Source organism: Enhydra lutris, unplaced genomic scaffold, assembly GCF_002288905.1.
Source record: "Enhydra lutris kenyoni isolate GAN:26980312 unplaced genomic scaffold, ASM228890v2 scaffoldscaffold30, whole genome shotgun sequence".
Taxonomy (NCBI): Eukaryota; Metazoa; Chordata; class Mammalia; order Carnivora; family Mustelidae; genus Enhydra; species Enhydra lutris.
This window is the reverse complement of record NW_019154114.1, coordinates 4,946,086-4,971,266: the sequence shown is the minus strand read 5'-3', so window position 1 is coordinate 4,971,266 and position 25,181 is coordinate 4,946,086. Positions and strand designations below refer to the sequence as shown.

The window sequence follows — 25,181 nt, the reverse complement described above, 5'->3', positions numbered from 1 at the left end:
TTTCTCTCCCTGCGCTGATCATAACATTTATCCCCAGTTTATCACCAGTGTCTCTCCAGGCCACCTTTCTACCCCCACCTCTGGTATGTACAGGTACTTTTAGTTCTCTAGTTTGGTTGAAGGATCTTTGTATATCCTTTATTTTCAGAAATACCAATATACTGAGATTGAAAAACTAACCAATTCCCCCCTCAAAAAAAAAAAAAAATTAATGCCAAAATGAATAATGGGAGCCCCTGAAGGATAAGAAGGATAGAAAGAATATTTGAAGAAACAGTGGCAGAAAATTTCCCAAATTTGATGAAAAACATTAATCCGAACACCTAAGAAGCTCAACAATCCTAGTAAAATAAACTCAAAGACAGTCACACCTAGAAATAAACAATCAAACTGCTGAAAACCAAAGGCAAAGAGAAAACCTTGAAAACAGCCTGAGAGAAGTGACCCACCACATACAAGGGATCCACAGTAAGATTAACAACTAATTTCTCAGTTGGTTAAGTGTCTGCCTTCAGCTCAGGTCATGATCCCAGATTCCTGGGATTGAGCCCCATGTCAGGCTCCTTGTTCTGCAGGGAATCTGCTCCTCCCTCTTCCTCTGCCTCCCACTCCCTGTGCTTGTGTTCTCTCTCTCAATCAAATAAATAAATAAAATCTTTTAAAAAAATAAGAACTGATCTCTCATGAGAAATGATGAAGGCCAGGGCGCCTGGGTGGCTCAGTGGGTTAAGCCTCTGCCTTCAGCTCACTCAGGTCATGATCTCAGGGTCCTGGGATCGAGTCCCGCATCAGGCTCTCTGCTCCACAGAGAGCCTGCTTCCTCCTCTCTCTCTGCCTGCCACTCTGCCTACTTGTGATCTGTCAAATAAATAAATAAAAATCTGTTTAAAAAAAAAAATGATGAAGGCCAGAAGAAAACAAGGCGGCAAAGACTGCATACCGAAAACAACAAAATACTGTTGAAAGAAATTAAAGGGGATCTAAATAAATTAAAGACATGACCATGGATTGGAAAACTTAATACTGTTAAGACGGAAATATTCTCCAAACTGAGCTACAGATTCAACACAAACCTTATCAAAACCCTAGTTCCCCTTTTTGCAGAATTTGATAAGCTGATCCTAAAATTCATATGGAAATGCAAGCAACACAGATTAGACAAAACAATCTTGAAAGAGAAAAACAAAGTTGGAACATTCATGCTTCCTAATCTCAAAAACTGATACCAAGCTACAATAATCAAGACTGTGTTGGGGGGCCTGGGTGGCTCAGTAAGTTAAGCGTCCAACTCTTGATTTTGGCTCAGGTCATGATCTCATGGTCATGAGGTCAGGCCCAATGTCAGGCTCCATGGTAGGTGTGGAGTCTGCTTAAGATTCTCTCTCTCTGCCCCTCCCCTCCCACTCATTCTCTCTCTCTCTAAGAAAAAAAAAACAGACTGTGGTACTGGCATAAGGATAAACAAATAAGTCAGTGGAATAGAACTGAGAGTCTAGATACAAACCAAAACATCTATAATTGACTGATTTTTGACAAGGGTACCAAGACAATTTATTGGGGAAAAATTGTTTTTTCAATAAATAGCGCAAGAAAATAAATTTTGATGTGAGGTAGGGATTCCTCACATCACATACAAGAATTAACTCATCAAAGAACTAAATATAAGAGCCAAAACTATAAAATTCATAGAAGAAAACACAGATATAAGTCTTTGTGACCTTAGATCAAGCAATAATTTCTTAGAGATGATACCAAAAGTACAAAAGAAAAAAATAAATTGGACTTAATCAAAATTAAAAATTTCTATGTATCAAAGGATACTATCAATAAAGTGAAAAGAAAACTCACAGAATGGGAGAAAATATTTGCAAATCATATATGTGATAAAGGTCTATCATACAGATTATATAAAGAACTCTTACAATTCTTAGAATAAAAAGACAAATAACCCAATTAAAAAAATGGGCATAGATTTTATTAGACATTTCTCCAAAGAAGATATACAAATGGCCAATAAACCCAGGAAAAGATTCTCAACTTCATTAATCATTAGGGAAATGCAAATCAAAACCACAATGAGATACCGCTTCATAGCCACTAGGATGGGTATAATCAAAAAAACAATCAGTGCTGGCAAAGATGTGGAGAAACTGGAAACATCATACTGGTGAGAATGTAAAATGGTACACCTGCTTCAGAAAACAGTCTGGCATTTTCTCAAAGGGTTAAACACAGAGTTATGATATGATCCAGCAATTCTGCTCCCAGGTCTATATACCCAAGAGGAATGTACACAAATGTTCATAGCAGCATGGTTCAAAATAGCCAAAAGGTAGAAATAATCCAAACGTCCATCGACTGAACGGATAACCAAACTGTGGTATACACATACAATTAATTATTAGTCAACCACTAAAAGGAACGAAGTAGTGCTACATGCAATGACATGGGTGAACCTTAGGAACATTACACTAAGTGAAAGAAACCGGCATGAAAGACTATATATGGCACGATCCTGTTTATATGAGATGTTGAAAACAGGTAGATCTATAGAAATAGAAAGTAGAACAGTGGTTTCCAGGGACTCAGGGAGGGAGAAACTGGGGAGGGACTGCTAACAGATGTGAGGTTTCTTTTTGGTTCAACAGTTGATTGTGGTGATGGAGGCACAATTCTGTAAATACACCAAGAGCCAGTGAATTGCACAATTTGAATTGGTGAATTATATGGTATGTGTGAACCTTATCTCAGTAAAGGTGTTAAAAGGGGAGCCTGGCTGGTTCAGTCGGTAGAGCATGCGACTCTTGATCTTGGGGTTCTAAGTTCGAGCTCCAAGTTGGATGTAGAGATAACGTAAAAATAAAATCTTTTCTTAAAAGATTTTACTTATTTATTTGAGAGAGAAAGCATGAGTAGAGGGGGAGGGGCATAGTGAAAGGAAGAAGCAGACTCTTGGCTAAGCAGGGAGCTAGCCACAGGGCTGGATCCTAAGCTGAAGGTAGACACTTGACGGACTAAGCCACCCAGGAGACCCTAAAAATAAAATCTTAAAAAAAAATGTTAGGGTGCCTGGGTGGCTCAGGTCATGACCCCAGGGTCCTGGAATAGAGCCCCGCATCATGCTTCCTCCTCAGCTTCTCCCTCTGCCCCTCTCTTTGCTCATACCTGCCCTCTCTCTCTCTTTTGCAAAACTTTTTTTTTAAGATTATTTATTTATTTAATTGACAGAGAGAGAGAGATCACAAGCAGCAGAGAGGCAGGCAGAGAGAGAGGGGGAAGCAGGCTCCCCGCTGAGCAGAGAACCTGATGCAGGGCTCGATCCCAGGACCCTGAGATCATGACCTGAGCCATGAGGCAGAGGCTTAACCCACTAAGCCACCCAGGTGCCCCAGCAAAATCCTTTTAAACATGAAAAAAAATTTTTTTAATGTTAAAAAAAATGCTTAGAGGAACAATTCTGGGTCAATTGACAAAATTAGAAGATAGAAGATAGATTAAAAAAAGGATTATATCAATGTTAGTTTTACTGAAGATGATGCCTATATCATCATTGTATAGAAGACAGACTTGATTCTGGTAAAATATCAATGAAGTAATTGAGAAGTAAGAAATTATAGTGAATGAAACTTACTCCAATAGTTAAGGAGAATGCATGAAACTAACATAACATTGTATGTCAACTGCATTTCAACTTAAAAAATTGGTTAAGGGGGACCCTGGGTGGCTCAGTTGCTTAAGCATCTGCCTTCAGCTCAGGTGGTCCTGGGATCAAGTCCTGCATCAGGCTCCCTGCTCAGTGGGAAGTCTTGCTTCTCCCTCTTCCTCTGATGCTCCCCCCTGCTCGTGCTTGCTCTCTCCAGCTCTCTCTCTCAAAACAAATAAATGCCTGGGTGGCTCAGTTGGTTGAGCAGCTGCCTTCGGCTCGGGTCGTGATCCTGGCGTCCTGGGATCGAGTCCCGCGTCGGGCTCCTTGCTCGGCGGGGAGCCTGCTTCTCCCTCTGCCTCTGCCTGCCATTCTGTCTGCCTGTGCTCGCTTGCTCTCTCTCCCTCTCTGACAAATAAATAAAATCTAAAAAAAAAAAAAAAGTTTAAGTGGCACCTGGGTGGCTCAGTTGGTTAAGCCACTGCCTTCGGCTCAGGTCATGATCCCGGAGTCCTGGGATTAAGTCCCACATCCGGCTCCCAGCTCTGCCAGGAGTCTGCTTCTCCCTCTGACCTTCTCCCCTCTCATGTTCTCTTTCTCTCTCAAATAAATAAATAAAATCTTAAAAAAAAGAAAGAAAAAAAAGTTTAAAAAAATTAGTTTAAGGAGAAAAAATATATACATTACATAGAACACAAATGATAAAACAAATCAAGCAAAAATTTTGACCATAGGTTAATCTGGGTATGGATGCAACTTTTTAATAATTTTTTCCCTTTATAAAATTTTTTTAAATTTTTTATTGAAGTATAAACATATAATAACTTTTCTAAAAATCTGATTTCTTTTTTAAGTTTTAAGAAATTGCCCATTCTGGGCAAAGAACCTGAATAAAAATTTCTGCAAAGATTATACAGCCATGGCCAGCAAGCATATGAACATACTCAGTATCACTAATCATCAGAGATATGCAAATTAAAACCACAATGAGCTATCACCTCTCACCCATTAGGATGGCTATTATTTAAAAAAGAAAGAGGGGCGCCTGGGTGGCTCAGTGGGTTAAAGCCTCTGCCTTCGGCTCAGGTCATGATCTCAGGGTCCTGGGATCGAGCCCCGCATCGGGCTCTCTGCTCAGCGGGGAGCCTGCTTCCCCCTCTCTCTCTCTGCCTGCCTCTCTGCCTGCTTGTGATCTCTGTCTGTCGAATAAATAAATAAAATCTTAAAAAAAAAATAAAAAAGAAAGAAAAGGAAAACAACAACAAAACAAGCATTAACAAGGACATGGAGAAATTGTTCACTGTTGGTAGGATTGTAAAATGGTGCAATTTTTCTAGGGCAAATAGTATAGAGTTTCTTCTAAAAGTTAAAAACAGAACTACCACCTGATCTAGCAATCCCCCTTGTAGATATATATATCCAAAAGAATTGAAAGCAAGCTCTCAAAGAGATATTTGCATACCTATGTTCATAGCAGCACTATTCAAAATAACCAAGAGGTGGAAGGACTCAAATGTTCATCAACCAATGAATGTATAAACAGAATGGGGCATATACATACAATGGACTATTATTCAGCCTAAAAATGGAAGGAAATCCTGCCACATACTAAAACATGGATGAACCTTGGAAACATTATGCTAAGTGATACAAGCCAGTCACAAAAAGACAAGTATCGCATATGCTTCCACTTCTATGAAGTACCTAAAGTAGTCAAATTCATAGAAACAGGAAATAGGAGAGTGGTTACCAGGGCCTGGAGAGATGGGGTAAGGGGGGAGTTGTTTTATGAGCACAGAGTTTCAGTAGTGCAAGATGAAAAGATTCTAGATATCTGTTTCACAACTCAACACTACCAAAGTGCACATTCAAAAATGGTTAAGATGGTAAATTTTTTTTAAAGATTTTATTTATTTATTTGACAGAGATGACAAGTAGGCAGAGAGGCAGGCAGAGAGAGAGGAGGAAGCAGGCTCCCCGCCGAGCAGAGAGCCCGATTCGGGGCTCGATCCCAGGACCCTGGTATCATGACCTGAGCAGAAGGCAGAGGCTTAACCCACTGAACCACCCAGGCACCCCTAAGATAGTAAATTTTATATGTTTTCTTACCACATGCCCAAAAAGCTTTTTTTTTTTTAAAGATTTTATTTATTTGACACAGAGAGAGAGAGAGAGAGAGATCACAAGGAGGCAGAGAGGCAGGCAGAGAGTGGGGGGAAGCAGGCTCCCCGCTGAGCAGAGAGCCCGATGCGGGGCTCGATCCCAGGACCCTGAGATCATGACCTGAGCTGAAGGCAGAGGCCTAACCCACTGAGCCACCCAGGTGCCCCCCAAAAAACTTTTAAGTACCCATTCTGGCAACCCGGGCCTCTTCATAACACTGCCTCCTCCCTTAGTCTTGTTCAGTAAAAGGTTTAAGTCTAACAGGTAGGTGTGTTCTTACATTCTGGGCAATTGGAGTCCCCTTGTTTTGTTTTGTTGTTTTTAAAGATTTTATTTATTTATTTGAGAGAGAGAGAGAAAGAGAGAACACACAAGCAGGGTTGTGGCAGGCAGAAGGAGACAGAGAAGCAGACTCCCTGCAGAGCAGGGAGCCCCATGTGGGACTCGACCCCAGGACCCAGGGATCATGACCTGAGCCAAAGGCAGTTGCTTAACCAACTGAGCCACCCCAGCACCCAGTCCCTTGTTTTTATAAAAAGGAATAGCTACATAACATTTGAGGGACTCCTGGAAAACCCCTATCAATAAGGCAAAACTTAGTGGGGAATCAGACTACTGCTCCCTTGACTTCTGCTGAGCTAGTTCATCCTTTCTTCACCTCGAGCTGCTGAGGGCTTTGCAGAGCTTTTAAGGAGGTGCGTGCATGCCTGGTATTTCCTAAAGCCTATACTCTGGTCCTGTGAGGTGAGTGGGACGCTTTAACTAAAACCACAGCTGGACCACCTCACGTGAACCCAGATCATCCAGGCAGCGGGCCTGCACAGCAACACTGGGCCCACCAGGGGGCAGCAGGCACCATACTGTGCCAAGTCCAGTACTAGGCCATCCTGGCCACCTACCAATGCTAAGCAAGGGTCCACTGGCCAACCTGCCTCTGCTCTCCGCAGGTGTTATGCCTGAGGGGAAGGCCTAGGTGTCCTCTGGCAGAGGCTGGTTTGTTTATAAGCCATCTTGACTTTGGCAGAGGCCAGTCCGTTTATAAGCCGTCTTGACTCTACAGAGTAAACACCCACCAAGCATGCTGAAGGGGGCATCACAGGCAACAAAACAACCGCTGAGCTCTCTGGGACTTATATTTTTGGTCTCCGTTCCTCAGGCTCTAAGTCCATGAGTCCTTGCAGTCCCTCACAGTCCATGAGTCCTCACAGTCCATCCTCCCAATCCTCTTCGAAATCCAAGACGTTTGGAGGGCCAGGAGGGAGCTGGCTAAGAAAGGCCACACTTAACCCACAGCTGACCACCTGAGGGCCTGAGTAGAGGCTTGAAGAATGAGGGACCAGATAAACACTGCTCAGTGTACTACCACATTCCCCTGCGACTAGCCTCTGGACACAGGTTCCTCCCTGCCCTGGGCAAATTCTGGCAGGATGGAAGGCTTACAGATGCCTAGCTCTCATTTCTTGGACTTCCTTGCCTCTATTTCAACCCCTTAGAAGTCAGGTCCTACACCCATGACCCGAAACTCGGGAACCTCACTTTCTGACTCCCACATTTGGACAACACATGCTCCCTCTCTCCCATTTCATTTTGCTAGCACCCTAGATGGTTCTGGCCCTGCCCGGCTGCAGACAGCAGCATGCCAATCCTCAGCCATGGGCATCCCCTCAGGCTCTGCAGCTCTCCTTCCCATAAAGCTGAAAAACAGCATGACTATGCAGACCTAGCTGCCAGGCAAATCTCCCAGTGCCCATTCTCCACAGCAAAGGGACCAAACTGCCCTCACTTTCTTTTCTCAGGTCTCCACCCCACTCCTGCCACCCTCATCGCCGACAGAGGACTGGCTTCCCACATCTTGTAAAACATATCTCAGGCAAAACCCCTTGGCTTCCCTGCCTTCCATGGTTCCCCCACTCTCCTCCCTGCCCTATCTTGGAGGCAGGCCCCACTACCTCATCTAGAAGCCTGCCCCTCCAAGTCCAGGCCCTACCCACCCCACACCAATTTGCTGAATCTTCAGCCTTCATCTCAAGGCAAAGTGCTTTCTCTTAGGTTGCAAATATACAAGTCACTCCCTTCACCCAGCTTCCTTCATCTCCCCTACCTGCATGTACTCTTTTCTTCCATTCACCTCTTGAATTCCTGAGGGGTAGTGGGCACCTCTGTTTCTATTTCCTCATTTGCTGCTTACTCCGCAATCCATTGCCCCCACAAGTGTTTGCATCTCTGTGCCACAGCTGTCCTCCAATCGTCTGGTTTCCAAATCACCTTTTTGGTCCTTTTGCAATCGGATTTCTCTATATCATCTATCACACTTGACAGACTTGACTTTTGCCTTCCCTGACACACCTTCTTAATTTGCCTATTTCCCTCACTCTTTTACTTTTCTTAAGATTTTACTTTAAGTAGGTTACAAGCCCAAGGTGGGGCTTGAATTCACAACCCCAAGATCAAGAGTTATATGCCCTACTGACTGAGCCAGCCAAGCGCCCCACTCTTACTTTTCTATCATAAATTACTTACCTGTCCCCCCACATACAAACACCCAGTACATTAGGGTATATTCTTCCCAAGTTCCCTCTTAAGCCCTCCCTTCTCTCTATACCAGTGGCTTTTTAATTAAAATTTTTATTTTGAGATAATTGGAGGTTCACATGCAATTGTAAGAATGTGGGCTCCCAGGGGCGCCTGGCTGGCTCAGTTGGTTAAGCATCCAACTCTTGATCTCAGCTCAGGTCTTGATCTCAGGGTCATGAGTTCAAGCCCCGCATCAGGCTCCGTGCTGGGCGTGGAGCCTGCTTAAAAAAAAAAAAAAGTGAACTCTTATGTACTGTTTGCCCAACTTCCCCAATGGTAACATCTTACAAAACTATAGTGTAGGGCGCCTGGGTGGCTCAGTGGGTTAAGCCGCTGCCTTCGGCTCGGGTCATGATCTCAGGGTCCTGGGATCGAGTCCCGCATCGGGCTCTCTGCTTAGCAGGGAGCCTGCTTCCCTTCCTCTCTCTCTGCCTGCCTCTCTGCCTACTTGTGATCTCTGTCTGTCAAATAAATAAATAAAATCTTTAAAAAAAAAACAAAAACAACTATAGTGTAATACAAGCAGGATACTGACACTGAGAGTTCAGTCACATAACAGTTCCATGAACAGTTCCAACAGTCCTATCACCACTAGGATTCCTTGTTCTGCCCTTTTATAGCCACAGTCACCATCCCACCAGCAATGCTTTTCAAAGATAGAAGTATCTGAAGCACTTGAATACCTTCTTCTTCAACTTCTCGCCCACACTGGGGAGACATATCAGGACTGGGGATGGTGAGTGGGAGAGAATTCTCCAGATAATTCTGTTATATGCCCACCAGAGAAACACTGCTCATACCCCAACACTATCCAATATCAACTACTTCTATAATGCTGTTTTTCCCAGAAAATACTTTTTAAGCCTGGGTGTAAAGGCCTACTACTCTCCAGAACAGCCAGAATGTAGGCAACCCACTAGGTACTACTACCAGAAAATCCTGTGGCTCTCAAAACCAACCCCATCCCGCCTCCCTGCTCCTTTTCCTCCTCTTCCTAGCCTTGAGTTCATTCACACATGCATGAATGTCTATTCACTCGTGTGGAGGCCAGGGCAGTGACCTGATACAACACTCATCTAATCACCCAGCCCAGGGATCCCACAAGGCCTCCATGCTGCCCAGGCTCCTGACCCTGAACAGGGCCCAGAAAACTCACAAGTGTCATGTTTGTCTCCCGCTGCCTTCAGGGAGTGCCTGTGAAGTGAGTGCCCATTCTGCCCCCAACTAACTCCTGACCACTCCCACCCACAGACAAGGAGGCCACACTGGTGGCAAAGCCCTCCGAGAAAATCAGGAGCCTCTTACCTCACAGTACACAATGTCCGCTCCATAGTCCAGGGCCAGCAGCCGCATTGGAAGAGTGCCTACCCGAACCATAGGGGCTAAGATGAGTTTGTTGCGGTAGCACAGTGAGAGGCTATGCTCAATCATTCTTCCTCTGCTAAAGCCTGCAGAAAGGGAAAACAAGAGTCTGAAATCCACGAAAAGAAAATCTTCTCTGTTATCCAGGGCAGACTTTTCTTCTTCTATCCAACACATAGGACTTTGTTTCCCTTTTCTCTGATCATAAAAATCAGGCATGTTTATTCATTAATCTAAAGAATAATAATTATATGCCTAGTTTGGGACAGTCACTGTCCTAGTCTTTTGGGATAATTAGAGAACAAAACAGAAAAATTTCTGCTCTAACAGAGCTTTTATTCTAGCAGGGGAACAAAGGCAAAAAAAATAACATGTAACAAATTACATAGCATGTTGAAAAACTGGTAATGCTATGGAGTTAAAAAACAGGGAGAAAGGAAATTGAAAACACTAGGGCTGGGTTAAAAGTTTTTTCCATTTTACTGAGATGTGATTGACATATAATGTATTAATTTAAGGTGTACAACATAGTGATTTGATATATGTATATACCAGAAAATGATTACCACGGTAAGTTAATATCTATCACCTCATATATTAATAATTCTTTTTATTGTGATGAGAACTTTTAAGATCGACTCTTAGTGAGGTCTCTGGGTGGCTCAGTAGGTTGGGCATCCGACTCTTGGTTGCGGCTCAGGTCATGATCTCAGGGTTGTGGGACAGAGCCCCATAATGGGCTCTGCACTCAGCTCACTGAGTCAGCTTGGGATTCCTTCCCCTTCTGCTCCTCCCCCTGCTCCCTCTCCCTCTCTCTCTCTTTCTCAAATAAATAAATAAATAAATAAAATCTTTTTTTTTTTTTAAGATTTTATTTATTTATTTGTCAGAGAGAATGAGCACAGGCAGACAGAATGGCAGGCAGAGGCAGAGGGAGAAGCAGGCTCCCCGCTGAGCAAGGAGCCCAATGTGGGACTTGATCCCAGGACGCTGGGATCATGACCTGAGCCGAAGGCAGCCGCTTAACCAACTGAGCCACCCAGGCATCCTGAATAAATAAATAAAATCTTTTTTAAAAGATCCACTCTCAGCAACCTTCAAATAAGTGATATTGTCAACTATAGCTGCTATGTTGTAGATTACATCCTCAGAACATATTTATCTTCTAACTGGAAGTCATATCCTTTTTTTTTCTTTTTTTAGAGAGAGAGAAAGAAAAGGGGTAGGGGAGGAGAAGAGGGAGAGGAACAAGCAGATTCTGTGCTAAGCACAGAGCCAACACAGGGCTCAATCCCACAACCCTGAAATCATGACCTGAGCCGCACTCAAGAGTCAGACATTTAACCAACTGCACCACTCAGGCGCCCCAGAAGTTCCTATCTTTCTACCACCTTCACCCATTTATCCCACACTCCCAGCAGGAAAAATACAAATACATGGTATATTAATTGTATATTTTACATTAAAATATAAAAACATTTATATGAAAATATTTATGTTAAAATATAAAATTTTAAATAGGGAAACCAAGATAGGCTTCAATGGAAAGATAACATTTGAGCTAAGACTTGAGTTAGCCAAGTTGGTATCTAGTGGAAGAATACACAGCAGAAGAGGGCACCTGGATAGCTCAGTGGTTAAGCCTCTGCCTTTGGCTCGGGTCATGGTCTCAGGGTCCTGGGATCAAGCCCCACATGGGGCTCTCTGCTCAGCAGGGAGCCTGCCTCCCCCCTCTCTCTGCCTGCCTCTCTGCCTACTTGTGATCTCTCTCTCTGTCAAATAAATAAATAAAATATTAAAAAAAAAAAAAGAATACACAGCAGAAGAGACAGCCAGTGCAAAGGCCCTAGGGCAGGAGCTTGCCTGGTGTGTTAGAGTAACAGCAAGAAGACCAATATGGTTGGAACACAAAGAGAAGAGAAAGTAATGAAAGTCAGATACAAAATGTCTCAGCAGTAAGCACACAGTAGTCAGATCCCATATGGCCTTGAAGGACACTCTACGGACTGTTAGCTCTTCACAAAATAGAAGCCAGTAAAGGGTTTTAAATAGAGGAGTAGCATGACTGAACATGTTTTCTCAGGATCATGGTGACTGCTAAATAAAGAGCAGAGCAGTCCTTTGGGGGCCAGAGTAAACATAGGCAGACCAAGTACAAGGCTCTTTGGTAACCAACATAAAAATTGATGGTGGCTCAGGCCAGGGAGCTGGTATTAGAGGTGGTGAGAAGTGATCACATCCTAAATATACTTTGAAAGTAGAGCCAACAGGAGTAAAAAGAAAAAAAAATCGAAATCCCATATCCCAGAGAGAACTGTTAACATTTATTTATTCTTAGCAAATATGGACCCCTCTAAAAGTCATGAAGCTAGCTAGCCACTGCTATGCTCTGCTCAGTTACTGTTTCCATTTGCTTTTTTACTATTCAGCCCATTCTGCCGGGCCCTCACCTCACTGCTCCACTAAAACTGCTCAAAGTCACCAATGACCTGGAAGTTGTGAGATCAACCACTCACCTGTCCACAATCTTGTTTCACTAACAGTGCAGTGACATGGTTGAGCCTCCCCTCTTCCTTGACCCCCCTGACCCCATACTTTCCTGGTTTTTCTCCCAACTCTCTGCTCTGCTTTTCAGTGTCTTCCCTGGTTTCACCTCCTCTACTCACTTGTTTCCTCCTTAGTCTTGGGCCCTCTTCCCTTCTAATTCCACACATTCTCCCTTGCAAATTTGCTTATTCCCATGGCTTAAAATATTGGCATCTTTGGAGATCACCAGCATATATACCAGATATAGTTGAACATATCAACTGTTCAACACACATCCCCACCCGGGTATCTTAAGGACATCTTATACTAAGCATGCAAAAACAAGATCTTGATCTGCCCTCCTAAGCTGCCTCCTCTATCTTCATTAATTCATTCAACAGACATCTATTGAGCCCCTATGATATGCTAAGCACTGACTGGCACTATGAGGAGGAGGAGGTACAGAAGAAGAGAGGGTTATAGAAAGGGAACTTACAAATACTTGTGAAATTACGACCATGTACAGTGCTATGAAGGACATGAGGTTTTGGGAAGCTGTGCCGCAGGAAATGGATGAATAGCGGGGTTGAGAAAGGCTTCCCTTAAGAAATAATTTCTTCTTCTTCTTTTTATTTTTTGTTTTTGATTTTATTTATTTTAGAAAAAGAGAGCAAATTCAAGAGTGCAGGGAGGGGATACAGCACAGGGGGTGGGAGGGAGGGGAAATAATCTCAAGCAAACTCTGCATTGAGCGTGGGTCCTGACACAGGGCTCTATCTCACAAACCTGAGATCAAGATCTGAGCCGAAATCGAGAGTCAGATGCTTAACCGACTGAGCCACCCAGGCGCCCCAAGAAATAATTTCTGATTCAAGATTTCAAGGGAGAGAAGATGTTAATCAGGCCAATACATGGAGAGAAAATGTTTCCCATTTCAGCAACTAGCATTTCCATTCACCCAATTACTCATCCTTAATTCATATTCCCCACATTTAATCTATCACTAACTACTGTGGAAACAACCTTCAAAATATAACTCTAATCCATCTGCTTTGCTCCATCTCCAGGGCCACCATTGTGCAGGAAGCCAGCCTCCTAATTGGTCTCCCCAAATCTAATCCTACCCGCTCCTATTCTTTCTCTTGATACTGTGTGGCATTTGAAAAAGGCAACTCTGATAATACCCCTCCCTTGTTTATATCCTTCAATGGCTTCCCTCTGAGTTTAGGAGAACTCCCAAACCCTCTGATGGCCCACCAAGCCCTGCATGACCTGTCCCTGCCCACATCTCCAGCTTACCTCGAGCCTCTCTCCCCCTCACTTTCCTTGTCCTGGTCACCCTGGACTTCTTTGAAAGTCTCCCACACTAATCTCTGGGGTCTGTGCACTTGGAATCCATCCTCTCTGTCTGGAAGACTCTCACGACTCAATCATACACACCCACACTGAGGTCCTCTTGACCTTGAATGTCCCCTTTTTGGAGACAATTCCCTACCAGACCATCTAACTTCAGGTCCCTGGTCACATGCTCTCGCAACACTTTGTGCTTCCCTATAGCTCAATTACAACCCCCATGTGTCCACACTGATTTGTGTGGTTTCTTGTTTAACCCCCAGTTCCTGCTCTAAGCCATCAGGACAAGTTCCACAAGGACAGGAATATCACTACCTAGTTTACTGCCAGATTTCTAGCCCTGAGCCCAGTACTTGACCCTTAGCAGCTGCTTAGAAAGCAAGGTATGACTGAATTCTTACTCTGTGGCAGCTAAGGACACCCTCCTAGAGGGTGGTTGGTCTGGGAACTCCCTCTGGCACCTGCCAGCAGTGCCTGACGGGGCTTGCCTCCAAAAAGACTCCTTTCAAAGAAATGAGGCAGTCCCCACCCTTTCCCAGTTACTGTCACAACCATTCGCTGGGCCCCAAGATCACACCCAGATCACCAATTCAGTCACACAAACTGAGACGATCTCTCTATCATTCTTTTTTTTTCTTCTCTCTCCACCATTCTTTTAAGGGCTGGTCTTCTGACAGTTTTGGTTACCTTCTCAGACAGTAACCTTAATTTCAATTGCATAGATACAAAATCCCACTAATTATAACACTTTCAGACTGAAGATAACACTACTCAGGGAAAGCAATGAATGGAAAAAAAACTTTACCATTTACCCTTCCATGTAAATTTTCCTAGAGGCTACGACCTTGCTTAAAAAGCAATTTCTTTAAAATACAAATTTAGAGTTAAAACGGAAGTCAAGGGGCGCCTGGATGGCTCAGTGGGTTAAAGACTCTGCCTTCAGCTCAGGTCAGGATTCCGGGGTCCTGGGATCGAGCCTCGCATCAGGCTCTCTGCTCAGCGGGGAGCCTGCTTCCCTTCCTCTCTCTCTCTCTGCCTCTCTGCCTACTTGTGATCTCTGTCTGTCAAATAAATAAATAAAATCTTAAAAAAAAAAAGTCAATTAGGATTAAATATTCAGAGAATTATCCTATTTCCCACTCAAAACATGTGTAGATAAGAAAAAATTAAAGTGACCTATTATACTTACAAGAGAAAGAGGTGATACAGCATCTCTCTATTAAGATTCCAAACTCTGGAATCAGACAGACGTGCACTGGAACCCCAACTCTGCCCCAGGCAGATGAATTAACCTAATGGAGGCTCAGCCTCTCCCTCTGGCATATGAGGCTCCCACAGAATCTACATCAGGTGGGATGCTGTGAAAAGTCAATTCTATGATGCACAACAGCGCCCGGCACACAGTAAGGATTTCTTTGTTTGTTTTTAAGATTTTATTTATTCATTTGTCAGAGAGAGAACGCACAAGCAGGCAGAGTGGCACGCAGAGGAAGAGAGAGAAGCAGGCTCCCCGCTGAGCAAGGAGCCCGATGTGGGACTCGATCCCAGGACCCTGGGATCATGACCTGAGCCAAACACAGGGGCTTAACCAACTGAGCCACCCAGGCGTCCCAACAGTAAGGGTTTAATAAATGTTAACTGCTCTCACTATCTGGCTTTTACACTTTCAACACATTCGAAGTCTATTGTTAGATCAACAGACATCTACTAGTTCTTTTAGGATGAAGGCACTGTGTGAAGTGCAGAAGGTAAAGAAATGGAAAGAACTGAGCTCTTGAGCCCAAGGAACGTCTCGGCTCTACCACTGCCATCTATCAGGTGACTGACGACAACAGCCTGCAAACCAGTCTCTCTGCTTCCAGGCTCATTGTGTTCAATCTAAGTTCCTTCCAGCAGCCGGCAGGGTCTTTCAAAACACAAATTGGGACAGGATATTCCTATTCTCCACAGCCTTCCCTTCTGCCCTTACAATTAAGTCCCAGCTCCTTCACACTGCAAACAAGTCTGCTCCCTGCCTTCCTCAGAAGCCCTGTCTTTCATCTCTTGCCCCTGCCCTCTTAACTCCCCCATGCTAAGCCTCATCTCTTCTGAACTATTTCTAGCTCCCCAAACTGGCCTGCTGTCTCTCAACAAACTGTCTCTGAACAAGTTGCCCCTGCCTAGAACCCAGATTCCTATCCCTCTACCTGGCTGACTTCAGCAGCCTTTCAGAACATCACATAGATGCACTTCCTCCAGAAAGCCTTCCCTGACATTTATCTCCCAAACACAGAGTAAGGGCACCTTCTCTTAGCTCATTCCTGTCCTGGGATGGAATATACTCTTGTAATTATAAGAGCAACTAACTGTCAACCTACCTCCCTCATCACAAGGGGAAGGCAAGCCCTGCATCTTGCTTATCACCAGGTCTTTGTCACAGAGCACAGAAAACACAATCTGGCATAAATGTTAGGGTTTGTTGTGGAAAGAAGTTAACAGGTCAAGTGGCAATGAGAACCACAATATGACCCCATGCTTCAGCTACGAAAGGGCTCTATCGCAGACAAATGTGCTCTATCACAGAGCACTTCAAGTGCCTTGCCATACCTCATTTGGTTACAGAGCAGACAAATGACTACCCCACTCCCTTGCTTACCCAGTGAAGGACTGCGAGCCCTTTATGCAACTTGCATAAGAGCCATCACTTGAGTGAACAAGACTCAGGTAAGAAAGCAGCAGGAGACGAAGTGGGGAACAGACTCTGGAGATGATGAGGAGATGAGCTGTAGGCCACACACATCCTCTAACAGCTTTTGCGTCAAGGGGTGACAAGGCCATGGCTGGGCTTTAGCAAGATCATTCAGAAAATAGATGATGGGCTGGAGAGTGAAAGACCGGAAGGAGACAAGGAAATGGGTTAGAAAGAGGGTGAAATGATGTAGGCGCATAATGACATGGGCTGAAAAGAGAATGGCCAGCACTTGCACAACAGTCCTGATGCAGGCAGGATAATGAAGGAACAGGGAGAGAATACTGACAGCCACTTTTTATTTTTGCAGTGCCTTGCAATTCCCAAAGTGTTTTGTTTATAACTGTGATTCTCAAACAGGGTGGCACATTAGAATCATCTGGAAAGGCTTTAAAAAAACACCAATGTCAGGGCACCTGGGTGGCTCAGTGGGTTAAAGCTTCTGCCTTCGGCTCAGGTCAAGATACCAGGGTTCACATCAGGCTCTCTGCTCGGCAGGGAGCCTGCATCCCACGGGCTCTCTCTGCCTACTTGTGATCTCTGTCTGTCAAATAAATAAATAAAATATTTTAAAAAAAACAACAACAACAAAAAACAAAGTCCAGGTATTACCCCTCCCCCCGCCAAACCAGTTAAATCAGAATGTAAACTCCACTAGGGCAGGAATTTTACCTGTTTTTCTCACTGTCTGTTTGAACAGTACCCAGCACATGAATGGTGCTCAGGAAACATTTACTCAATGAATAAATGAATGCATGAATGACTGTACCATTATCACCTGAGATCTAAGGGACAATTCTGTTTAAAACTCATGGAGTCAGTTAAGCAGCTACCTTCGGCTGGGGTCATGATCCCACAGTCCTGGGAGGGAGCCCCATGTTAGGCTCCCTGCTCAGCAGAGAGCCCGCTTCTCTCCCTCTGCCTGCAGCTCTACCTACTTGTGCTCTCTGTCAAATAAATAAACAAAAATCTTAAAAAAAAAAAAAAAAAAAAAAGAGTAACCAGACAATGTGAGTTACCATGGCAGCCCTGGGAAAAAATACTACCAGTTAGACCTCTGCTCTCAGGAGCCTACATTCTTTCTACAATAAGCAAAACTTTCTTATTTCTAAAGCACTGTAATATACAACATGTAACTCAATAACAACTAGAGGTTACTCAAGGTGAGCAGAAGGAAAAGAGAGGAGCCTTATTTAGTGGCCGATGAACTAACAAAAAGAAATTAAGGGCCATGAGCAGAGAATGGCTAAGACAGATTCCGACCCTTATGAGATTTTGAATTAATCATATTGTCAGGGCTTGAGCATGGTGAGAAAGCAGCCATATATTAACCAGCTTCCCTGCCCCCAAATATTTGGGCAGAACCCAAATGCAAGTACATACCAATGTATTATTCTTTTCTGATTAATTCCTTCAATATATCTGTTCTGGCTTGGTGCAAAGTAAGAGTTTGTTTTTATCTGAAAAAACAGTGGCACATGTAAATGGATAAAATTTGTTGAGTCAGATGTTCAGGAAGCTACATAGATAAGGAACAAGGAGCCCCGAGTTCTTGAAAAGAATCATAGAAGTAGTATAGAATCACAGTATCTTAGAGTGTCCTTTGTATTGACTCCCCTCTACCATATTGCCAACCAGCAGTCATCTGGCCTGGATATGAACTTTTCAATGATAGAAAACTCAGTACCCTCAAGACAGATCTGGGCAATTTTAGTTGTTACAGCAGTTCTTTATATCAAATTTAGCATCTGCCTATTACTTATGAGTCCTTGTTCTGCCTTCTGGAGTAGTACACCCCACATCATACCTCATCTCTTTTCCATTTGGCACATTCCCCAGATCCATAAGGACGGTCTTGTTCTCTCTAAACTTCTCTTCTCCAGCTTCACTCCCTTGAATCACTTTTTCTTGTGTTTATGACCTACGGGGCCCCCAACATTCCTAATCCCAAGGTCAAAGCAAGCAATGGCATCAATGTACTTGCTACAGATTCTGAGGGTGAGGAAGAGCCAGTGAAAGAGCTTGTCAAACGCACCTACCTGTAGTAAAAGCACATGTAACCTCAGCCACTCTTCAGTCCTCATACTCTATGCAGGGCTTCTCAACAACACACTGCTCACCTATTGGGCCAGATAATCCTTTTTTGTTGGGGGCTTTCTTGCACATTGTACAATGTTGAGCAACATCCCTGGCATCTGCACACTAGATGCCAGTAGCACACTTCCCAGATGTGACAACTAAAAATGGCTCCATGCTCAGGATGCCTGGGTGGCTCAGTCAGTTAAGCGGCTGCCTTCAGCTCAGGTCATGATCCCAGGATCCTGGGACTGAGTCCCACACTGGGCTCCTTGCTCAGCTGGGAGTCTGCGTCTCCCTCTGCCTGCTTTGCATGCCACTCCGGCTGTTTGTACTCTCTCTGACAAATAAATAAATGAAATCTTTAAAAAAATAAAAAATGAAAATGTCTCCAAACTCTGTCAAATGTCCCCGGGTGGGGCAGGGGCAAAGTCACCCTCACTTGAGAGCCACTGCTCTATCCAATGACTCTGTTCATCTGTCACTACTCAAAACTCTCCTCTGATGGTTTAATGGTAACTTTCCAGAAAGTCTACTTATGTATCAAAATGGCATTTGAAACTTTAGAAGTATTTATCTTTTTGGGAACAACATGCATTGGTGAGGATGTGGAGGAAAAAAGAACCCTCCTGCACTGTTGGTAGAAATTAAAACTGGAGTAGCCACTGTGGAAACAGTGTGGAAGTTTCTCAAAAAATTAAAACTAGAATTGCCATATGATCCAGCAATTCCAGTACTAGATATTCATGCAAAGAATATGAAAACATGAAGTCAAAAAAATATATGCATCCCAGGCACCTGGGTGGCTCAGTGGGTTAAAGCCTCTGCCTGCAGCTCGGGTCATGATCCCAGGGTCCAGGATCGAGCCCTGCATCGGGCTCTCTGCTCAGTGGGGAGCCTGCTTCCTCCTCTCTCTCTGCCTGCCTCTCTGCCTACTTGTGGTCTCTCTTTCTGTCAAATAAATAAATAAAATATTTTTTTTTTAATATTTTATTTATTTATTTGACAGAGATCACAAGCAGGCAGAGAGGCAGACAGAGAGAGAGAGAAGCAGGCTCCTGGCTGAGCAGACAGCCCGACGCGGGACTCGATCCCAGGACCCTGAGATCATGACCTGAGCCGAAGGCAACGGCCCAACCCACTGAGCCACCCAGGCGCCCCTAAAATATTTTTAAAATATATATATGCATCCCTATGTTTACTGCAGCATTGTTTACAACAGTTAAATTATAGAAGGAACCCAAGTGTCCCTTGATAGATGAATGGATAAAGGAGATGTGGTATACACACACACACTGGAATATTAACTATTAAAAAAAGAATGAAATCTTGCCATTTCCAACAACATGGATGGATTTAGAGGGTATAATGCTAAGAGAAGTAAGTCAATCAGAAAAAGATAAGGGGTTTTTTTTGCAACCTGAACATATGAATTCAAGTAAAATATTCTGTCTGACCAGGACTATGTGAGGCAAGCCTCACATATCTGATCACTCAGTAGATTAGAAGGGCCTTCCTCACCACTATTTAAACAATTTAGGTATCTGAGAAGCCAGTGGAGGTGAGTGTACTACAAGAATGGTAGCTTCAGGATGAAAAGTTGGCAGGGGAGGCAAGAGAATGGAGAGTGAATCTCAGCTGAAAAGGGAGGGAAAGGGGCGCCTGGGTGGCTCAGTGGGTTAAAGCCTCTGCCTTCGGCTCAGGTCATGATCCCAGGATCCTGGGATCAAGCCCTGCATCCGGTTCTCTGCTCAGCAGGGAGCCTGCTTCCCTTCCCCTCTCTCAGCCTGCCTCTCTGCCTACTTGTGATCTCTGTCTGTAAAATAAATAAATAAAAATCTTAAAAAAAAAAAAAACTTTAAAATTAAAAAAAAAGGGGGGGGGAATACAAAGAGAAAGGTCTGCTTGATATAAAGCCTGAAGATCTTACCTTCTACTTCACAGGCCATCAGCTTGCCCTGGGGGCTCTCAGCTCTTGGTCGAGGGAAGGGGGGGGGTTACCTAGAGCTAAGACACCTGGCCCTTGTCTTCTCCCCCAGGCCTGACCATACATTCATACTCTCAATAAACATTTACCACCAGACCTTGCACGGGGACCACATCTGGGAAAACACCACCGCACCCTCGGAATTTACGGGAGGAGACCAGCACTGACAAGGCATCAAGGAAGCGGTGGGAGCGATAAAGGAGTATAGCAAGGCTCGGACACCCAATCGCCAGAAGCCCTCCGCCCCCCCGTCCATAAGACCAGGCCTCCACCGCCGCGTAGCGCCGGATCCCAGAGGCTGCCTTCATCGAGCCCGTTTCCCCAAGGTTGGTCCGGGTCTGGATGTCGCCAACCCCTGTCCGGACCTACAGACCTCGCCGCAGTTGAACTTTGCAGACTCTCCCTCCTTCCTCAGGGTTCGCCTACTCCACGAGCCTTGCTGAGCCGTGCCAGACACCGTCCTCGAGGCCTTGGGCGCCCGTGACGTCATTGCCATGCGCCTGTCGCACACCAAGGCACTATGGCTCTGGCGCGGCCGCTGCGAGTGCTGCGGATCGCGGTTCCGTTGCTTTTGACACCTCGACGGGACCTTGCGGTCCGCGGTCCGGAGGAGCCCCTGCCAGTAGTTCGCATCCCGCGGGCTCTACAGCGGCGGCAGGAAGAGCGGCAAGGCAGACGGAGTTCCCCGCGGCTGGTGCTGGCGCGACCTGGCCCGCTGCTCATCTCGGCGCGGCGGCCAGAGTTGAACCAGCCGGCGCGCCTCACGCTGGGCCGTTGGGAGCGCGCGCCACTAGCTTCGCGTGGTTGGAAGAATCGGCGCTCCCGCAGGGACTACTTCTCTATCGAGCGAGCGCAACGTGAGGTACCAGCGCTGCAGAACCCCCAGTTCGAGGGCAGTTTTGCGGCTCTTGGTCTGGAACCCCGCGTGCTGCATGCACTACAGGAGGCAGCTCCTGAAGTCGTTCGGCCTACAACCGTGCAGTCGCGCACCATACCCCCTCTACTTCGCGGCCGTCACATCCTTTGCGCTGCGGAAACCGGCAGTGGCAAGACTCTTGGATACCTACTACCTCTGCTTCAGCGGCTCTTGGGCCGGCCAAGCTTGGATTCGCACAGTATACCAGCTCCTCGAGGCCTGGTCCTTGTGCCTTCGCGAGAATTAGCCGAACAGGTGCGGGCGGTGGCCCAGCCCTTGGGCGTCTCCTTGGGCCTCCACGTGCGGGAGCTAGAGGGAGGCCGTGGCATGAGTAGGATCCGGCTGCAACTGTCCAAACAACCCTCAGTAGATGTACTAGTGGCCACTCCAGGAGCTCTGTGGAAGGCCCTGAAAGGTCAACTAATCACCCTGAGGCAGCTCTCCTACTTGGTGTTGGATGAGGCAGACACACTATTGGATGAAAGCTTCCTGGAACTAGTGGACTATATCTTGGAGAAGAGCCATATAGCAGAAGATCCCGCTGACTTAAAGGACCCTTTCAATCCCAAAGCTCAGTTAGTGCTGGTGGGGGCCACATTTCCTGAGGGTGTAGGCCAACTGCTAAGTAAAGTTGCCAGCCCAGACTCTCTGACCACCATCACCAGCTCCAAGCTCCACTGCATCATGCCTCATGTTAGACAGACATTTATGAGGCTGAAGGGAGCAGAGAAGGTGACTGAGTTGGTGCAGATTCTCAAGCAGCATGACAGAGCATACAGGTCTAGCCCCTCGGGAACTGTTCTGGTGTTTTGTAATAGCTCCAGCACTGTGAATTGGCTGGGATATATTCTGGATGACCACAAAATCCAACACCTAAGGCTTCAGGGACAAATGCCAGCCTCAATGAGGGCAGGCATCTTCCAGTGCTTCCAGGAGGGCTCCCAAGACATACTCCTCTGCACAGACATAGCCTCTCGGGGCCTGGACAGCACCCGTGTAGAGCTAGTTGTCAATTATGATTTCCCTCTCACCCTGCAAGACTACATCCACAGAGCCGGTAGGGTGGGCCGTGTAGGAAGCGAGGTGCCTGGCGCCGTCATCAGCTTTGTGACCCATCCCTGGGATGTAAACCTGGTTCAGAAGATTGAGCTGGCAGCACGCCGGAGGAGAAGTCTTCCAGGACTTGGGTCCTCAGTAAGAGAGCCTTTGCCCCAGCAAATCTGATGGCAGCCAGCTTAAATGTGATGCCATTAATAGGAATCTTTCCCTTTGTCCTGGGTGGGTGAGCACACTTGTCAGTAGGATGCACTGGGCAGCCAGTCACCTCTCTGAAGGCCTGGTGAGCTGTTTCTGGCTTCCAAAGGTAGATGGGCCAGCACTGCAGAGTGAGCATGGTTCTTTGTAGTCTTTCACATGAGTTCTGAAAAATAAAGTAGATTTTTGGCATTGTATTATGTCATAATTCCTAACAGTAAATGATGTATTTATGGGGCTCCTCTAATAATAGTTACCACTGGGGTAGAATTCATTGGATTGTGAGAAGATTCACACTCCGAACAACACATCTGGGACTGAGGCACTTCCATTGCTGTTTTATTATTATTTTTATTATTTTTTATTTTTATTTTTTTTAGAAGAATATCTTTTTATTTTTCTTTTTAAAGATTTTTTATTTATTTATTTGACAGAGATCACAAGTAGGCAGAGAAGCAGGCAGAGAGAGAGGGGGAAGCAGGCTCCCCGCTGAGCAGAGACCCCGATTCGGGGCTCAATCCCAGGACCCTGGGACCATGACCTGAGCCGAAGGCAGAGGCTTTAGCCCGCTGAGCCACCCAGGTGCCCCTATTTTTATTATTTTTTAAAGTTTTTATTCATTTGAGAGAGCAAGCACAAGCAGAGAGGGACAAAGGGAGAGGGAGAAGCAGACTCCCCACTGAGCAGGGAGCCTGATGTGGGGCTCGATCCCAGGACCCTGAGATCATGACTGGAGCCAAAGGCAGACGCCCAACCAACTGAGCCACCAAGGTGCCCCATTCCATTGCGGTTCAATTAGTAAACAGATTTTATTTCTGCTGTTCAATTAGTAAACAGATTTTATTTCTTGCCCCACAAAACATCCATTAAGCATCCCAGAGAAAGGAAAGGGGATGTGACTAGCAGAGAGATTTTCTTCAACAGTGCCCATGGCAAGCTTGGGCATTCTTGGTGAAATCTCTCTGGGACGTACTGGCAGAAGAATAGAAGACAGACAGACGGACACAGAAGTATTGGTGTGCATTTCCAGGCTCTACCTTCTTTCTCATCTCTTGTGGCAGGGAAAGAGAAAAGAGGATTAAACTTTTTACAAAACTGGCAAAATAAGCATATAGCATTCTCTGCTTCTAGGTTCCAGTTTCTGCATCATTCTATAAGCCTAAAGTAATGCACAGTTGAGAGTCAAATACTCCACAAAACAAAATACTTGCACACTGAAAATGATGAGGTTGCAGAGAAAAGAAATGGGCGCAGGGCAATCCTCCAGGAGAGAATATTGTACTAAATGCACAATCATAGCTCTCTTTTTCATATGAAGAAGTTTGAGGCTCAGGGGGTTAAAAGAACTTAGTCAAAATCATACACACAAGTATGGCAGAATCTAGTCTACCTGCACTAAGGGTTGAGTTTTATACCAACTTTCAATATTGTTCACTTTGACTCTCAAAAGCAACCCAGTTTGGACAATAATTTGGTAACTCTATCCATGGATCACTCTGGCAGTACTGTTAAAAATACAGATTCCAGGGACGCCTGGGTGGCTCAGTTGGTTAAGCAGCTGCCTTCAGCTCAGGTCATGATCCCAGCGTCCTGGGATCGAGTCCCACATCAGGCTCCTTGCTCGTCAGGGAGCCTAATTCTCCCTCTGCCTCTGCCTGCCATTCTGTCTGCCTGTGCTCGCTCTCTCTCCCTCTCTCTCTCTGACAAGTAAATAAATAAAATCTTTTTTAACCATAAGTGACTCTTAATCTCACAAAACAAACTGAGGGTTGATGGGGGGATGGGGTTTGGGAGGGGGGGTGGGATTATGGACATTGGGGAGGGTATGTGCTATGGTGAGTGCTGTGAAGTGTGTAAACCTGGCGATTCACAGACCTGTACCCCTGGGGATAAAAATATATGCTTATAAAAAATAAAATTTAAAAAAAATACAGATTCCAGGGCCACCTGGCTGGCTCAGTCTGTAGAGCGTGTGACTCAGTCTCTGGATTGTGAGTTCAAGCCCCATGAGGGATATGGAGATTATTTAAAAATAAAATCCTAAAAAAAGAAAATTACAGGGGTGCCTGGGTGGCTCAGTGGGTTAAAGCCTCTGCCTTCAGCTCAGGTCATGATCTCAGGGTCCTGGGATCGAGTCCTGTATCGGGCTCTGCTTGGCAGGGAGCTTATTTCCCCCCCTCTCTCTGCCCGCCTCTTTACCTACTTGTGATCTCTGTCTGTGAAATAAATAAAATCTTTAAAAAATTACAGATTCCTGAACTCAACCATTTGTCTATTCTCTTCTGCCTTCCCCAGAGATGCAGCCACGTCCTGATAAGCCTTCAGTAACCTTTCCAGGTCAGAATGATGTTCTCAGACAAATAATCTCTCTGGAGCCTTGGGAGAATCTAAGTGTTCTTCTGCTGGCCCACCTGCCAGAAACAACCTCCTCCATGGCTCTCCCCTTCACACTTTTCCTCCTAGCTCTCCCCAGGGGCAGTCCACTCTAATCAGGCCTGACTTCATGTGTCCTCTAACACACACCACATTAATTCAAGCAACCCTGGAATAGAAAGAAGATGATGTGGGTCTCAACCAGGGTTGCCCAAACTCTCAAATA

At 45.2% G+C, this 25,181-nt stretch overlaps 2 protein-coding genes across 6 annotated transcripts in view; one reads left to right on the top strand and one right to left on the bottom strand.

Annotated features, from left to right (window-relative positions):
• The window catches only part of LOC111152984 (dihydrouridine synthase 2), a 51,948-nt gene extending 31,064 nt beyond the window's left edge, over positions 1-20,884 (bottom strand). The window contains exons 1-3 of one of the 5 annotated variants that reach the window (XM_022511769.1): positions 18,389-18,616; positions 17,733-17,809; positions 9,686-9,828 (exon numbers count right to left, since the gene is read on the bottom strand). In XM_022511769.1, the coding sequence (XP_022367477.1) occupies positions 9,686-9,811 (126 nt within the window). In that variant the 5' untranslated portion in view covers positions 9,812-9,828; positions 17,733-17,809; positions 18,389-18,616. Of the gene's footprint in view, positions 1-9,685; positions 9,829-16,765; positions 16,793-17,732; positions 17,810-18,388; positions 18,617-19,223; positions 19,236-20,355; positions 20,439-20,785 lie in introns of those variants that run through there. The other 4 variants (XM_022511768.1, XM_022511767.1, XM_022511771.1 and 1 more) reach the window with 4 other exon arrangements.
• A 48-nt stretch (positions 20,885-20,932) lies between these two features.
• On the top strand, positions 20,933-22,779 carry LOC111152918 (DEAD-box helicase 28). Its single transcript, XM_022511657.1, has one exon. It carries the CDS (start codon positions 20,933-20,935, stop codon positions 22,550-22,552), a length of 1,620 nt encoding a protein of 539 aa, XP_022367365.1. The 3' UTR covers positions 22,553-22,779.
• Positions 22,780-25,181: the final 2,402 nt, after the last annotated feature.

Bases quoted from the DNA above. Each gene is read 5' to 3' on its own strand.
- LOC111152918 (XM_022511657.1), top strand. From the start codon at position 20,933: ATGGCTCTGGCGCGGCCGCTGCGAGTGCTGCGGATCGCGGTTCCGTTG.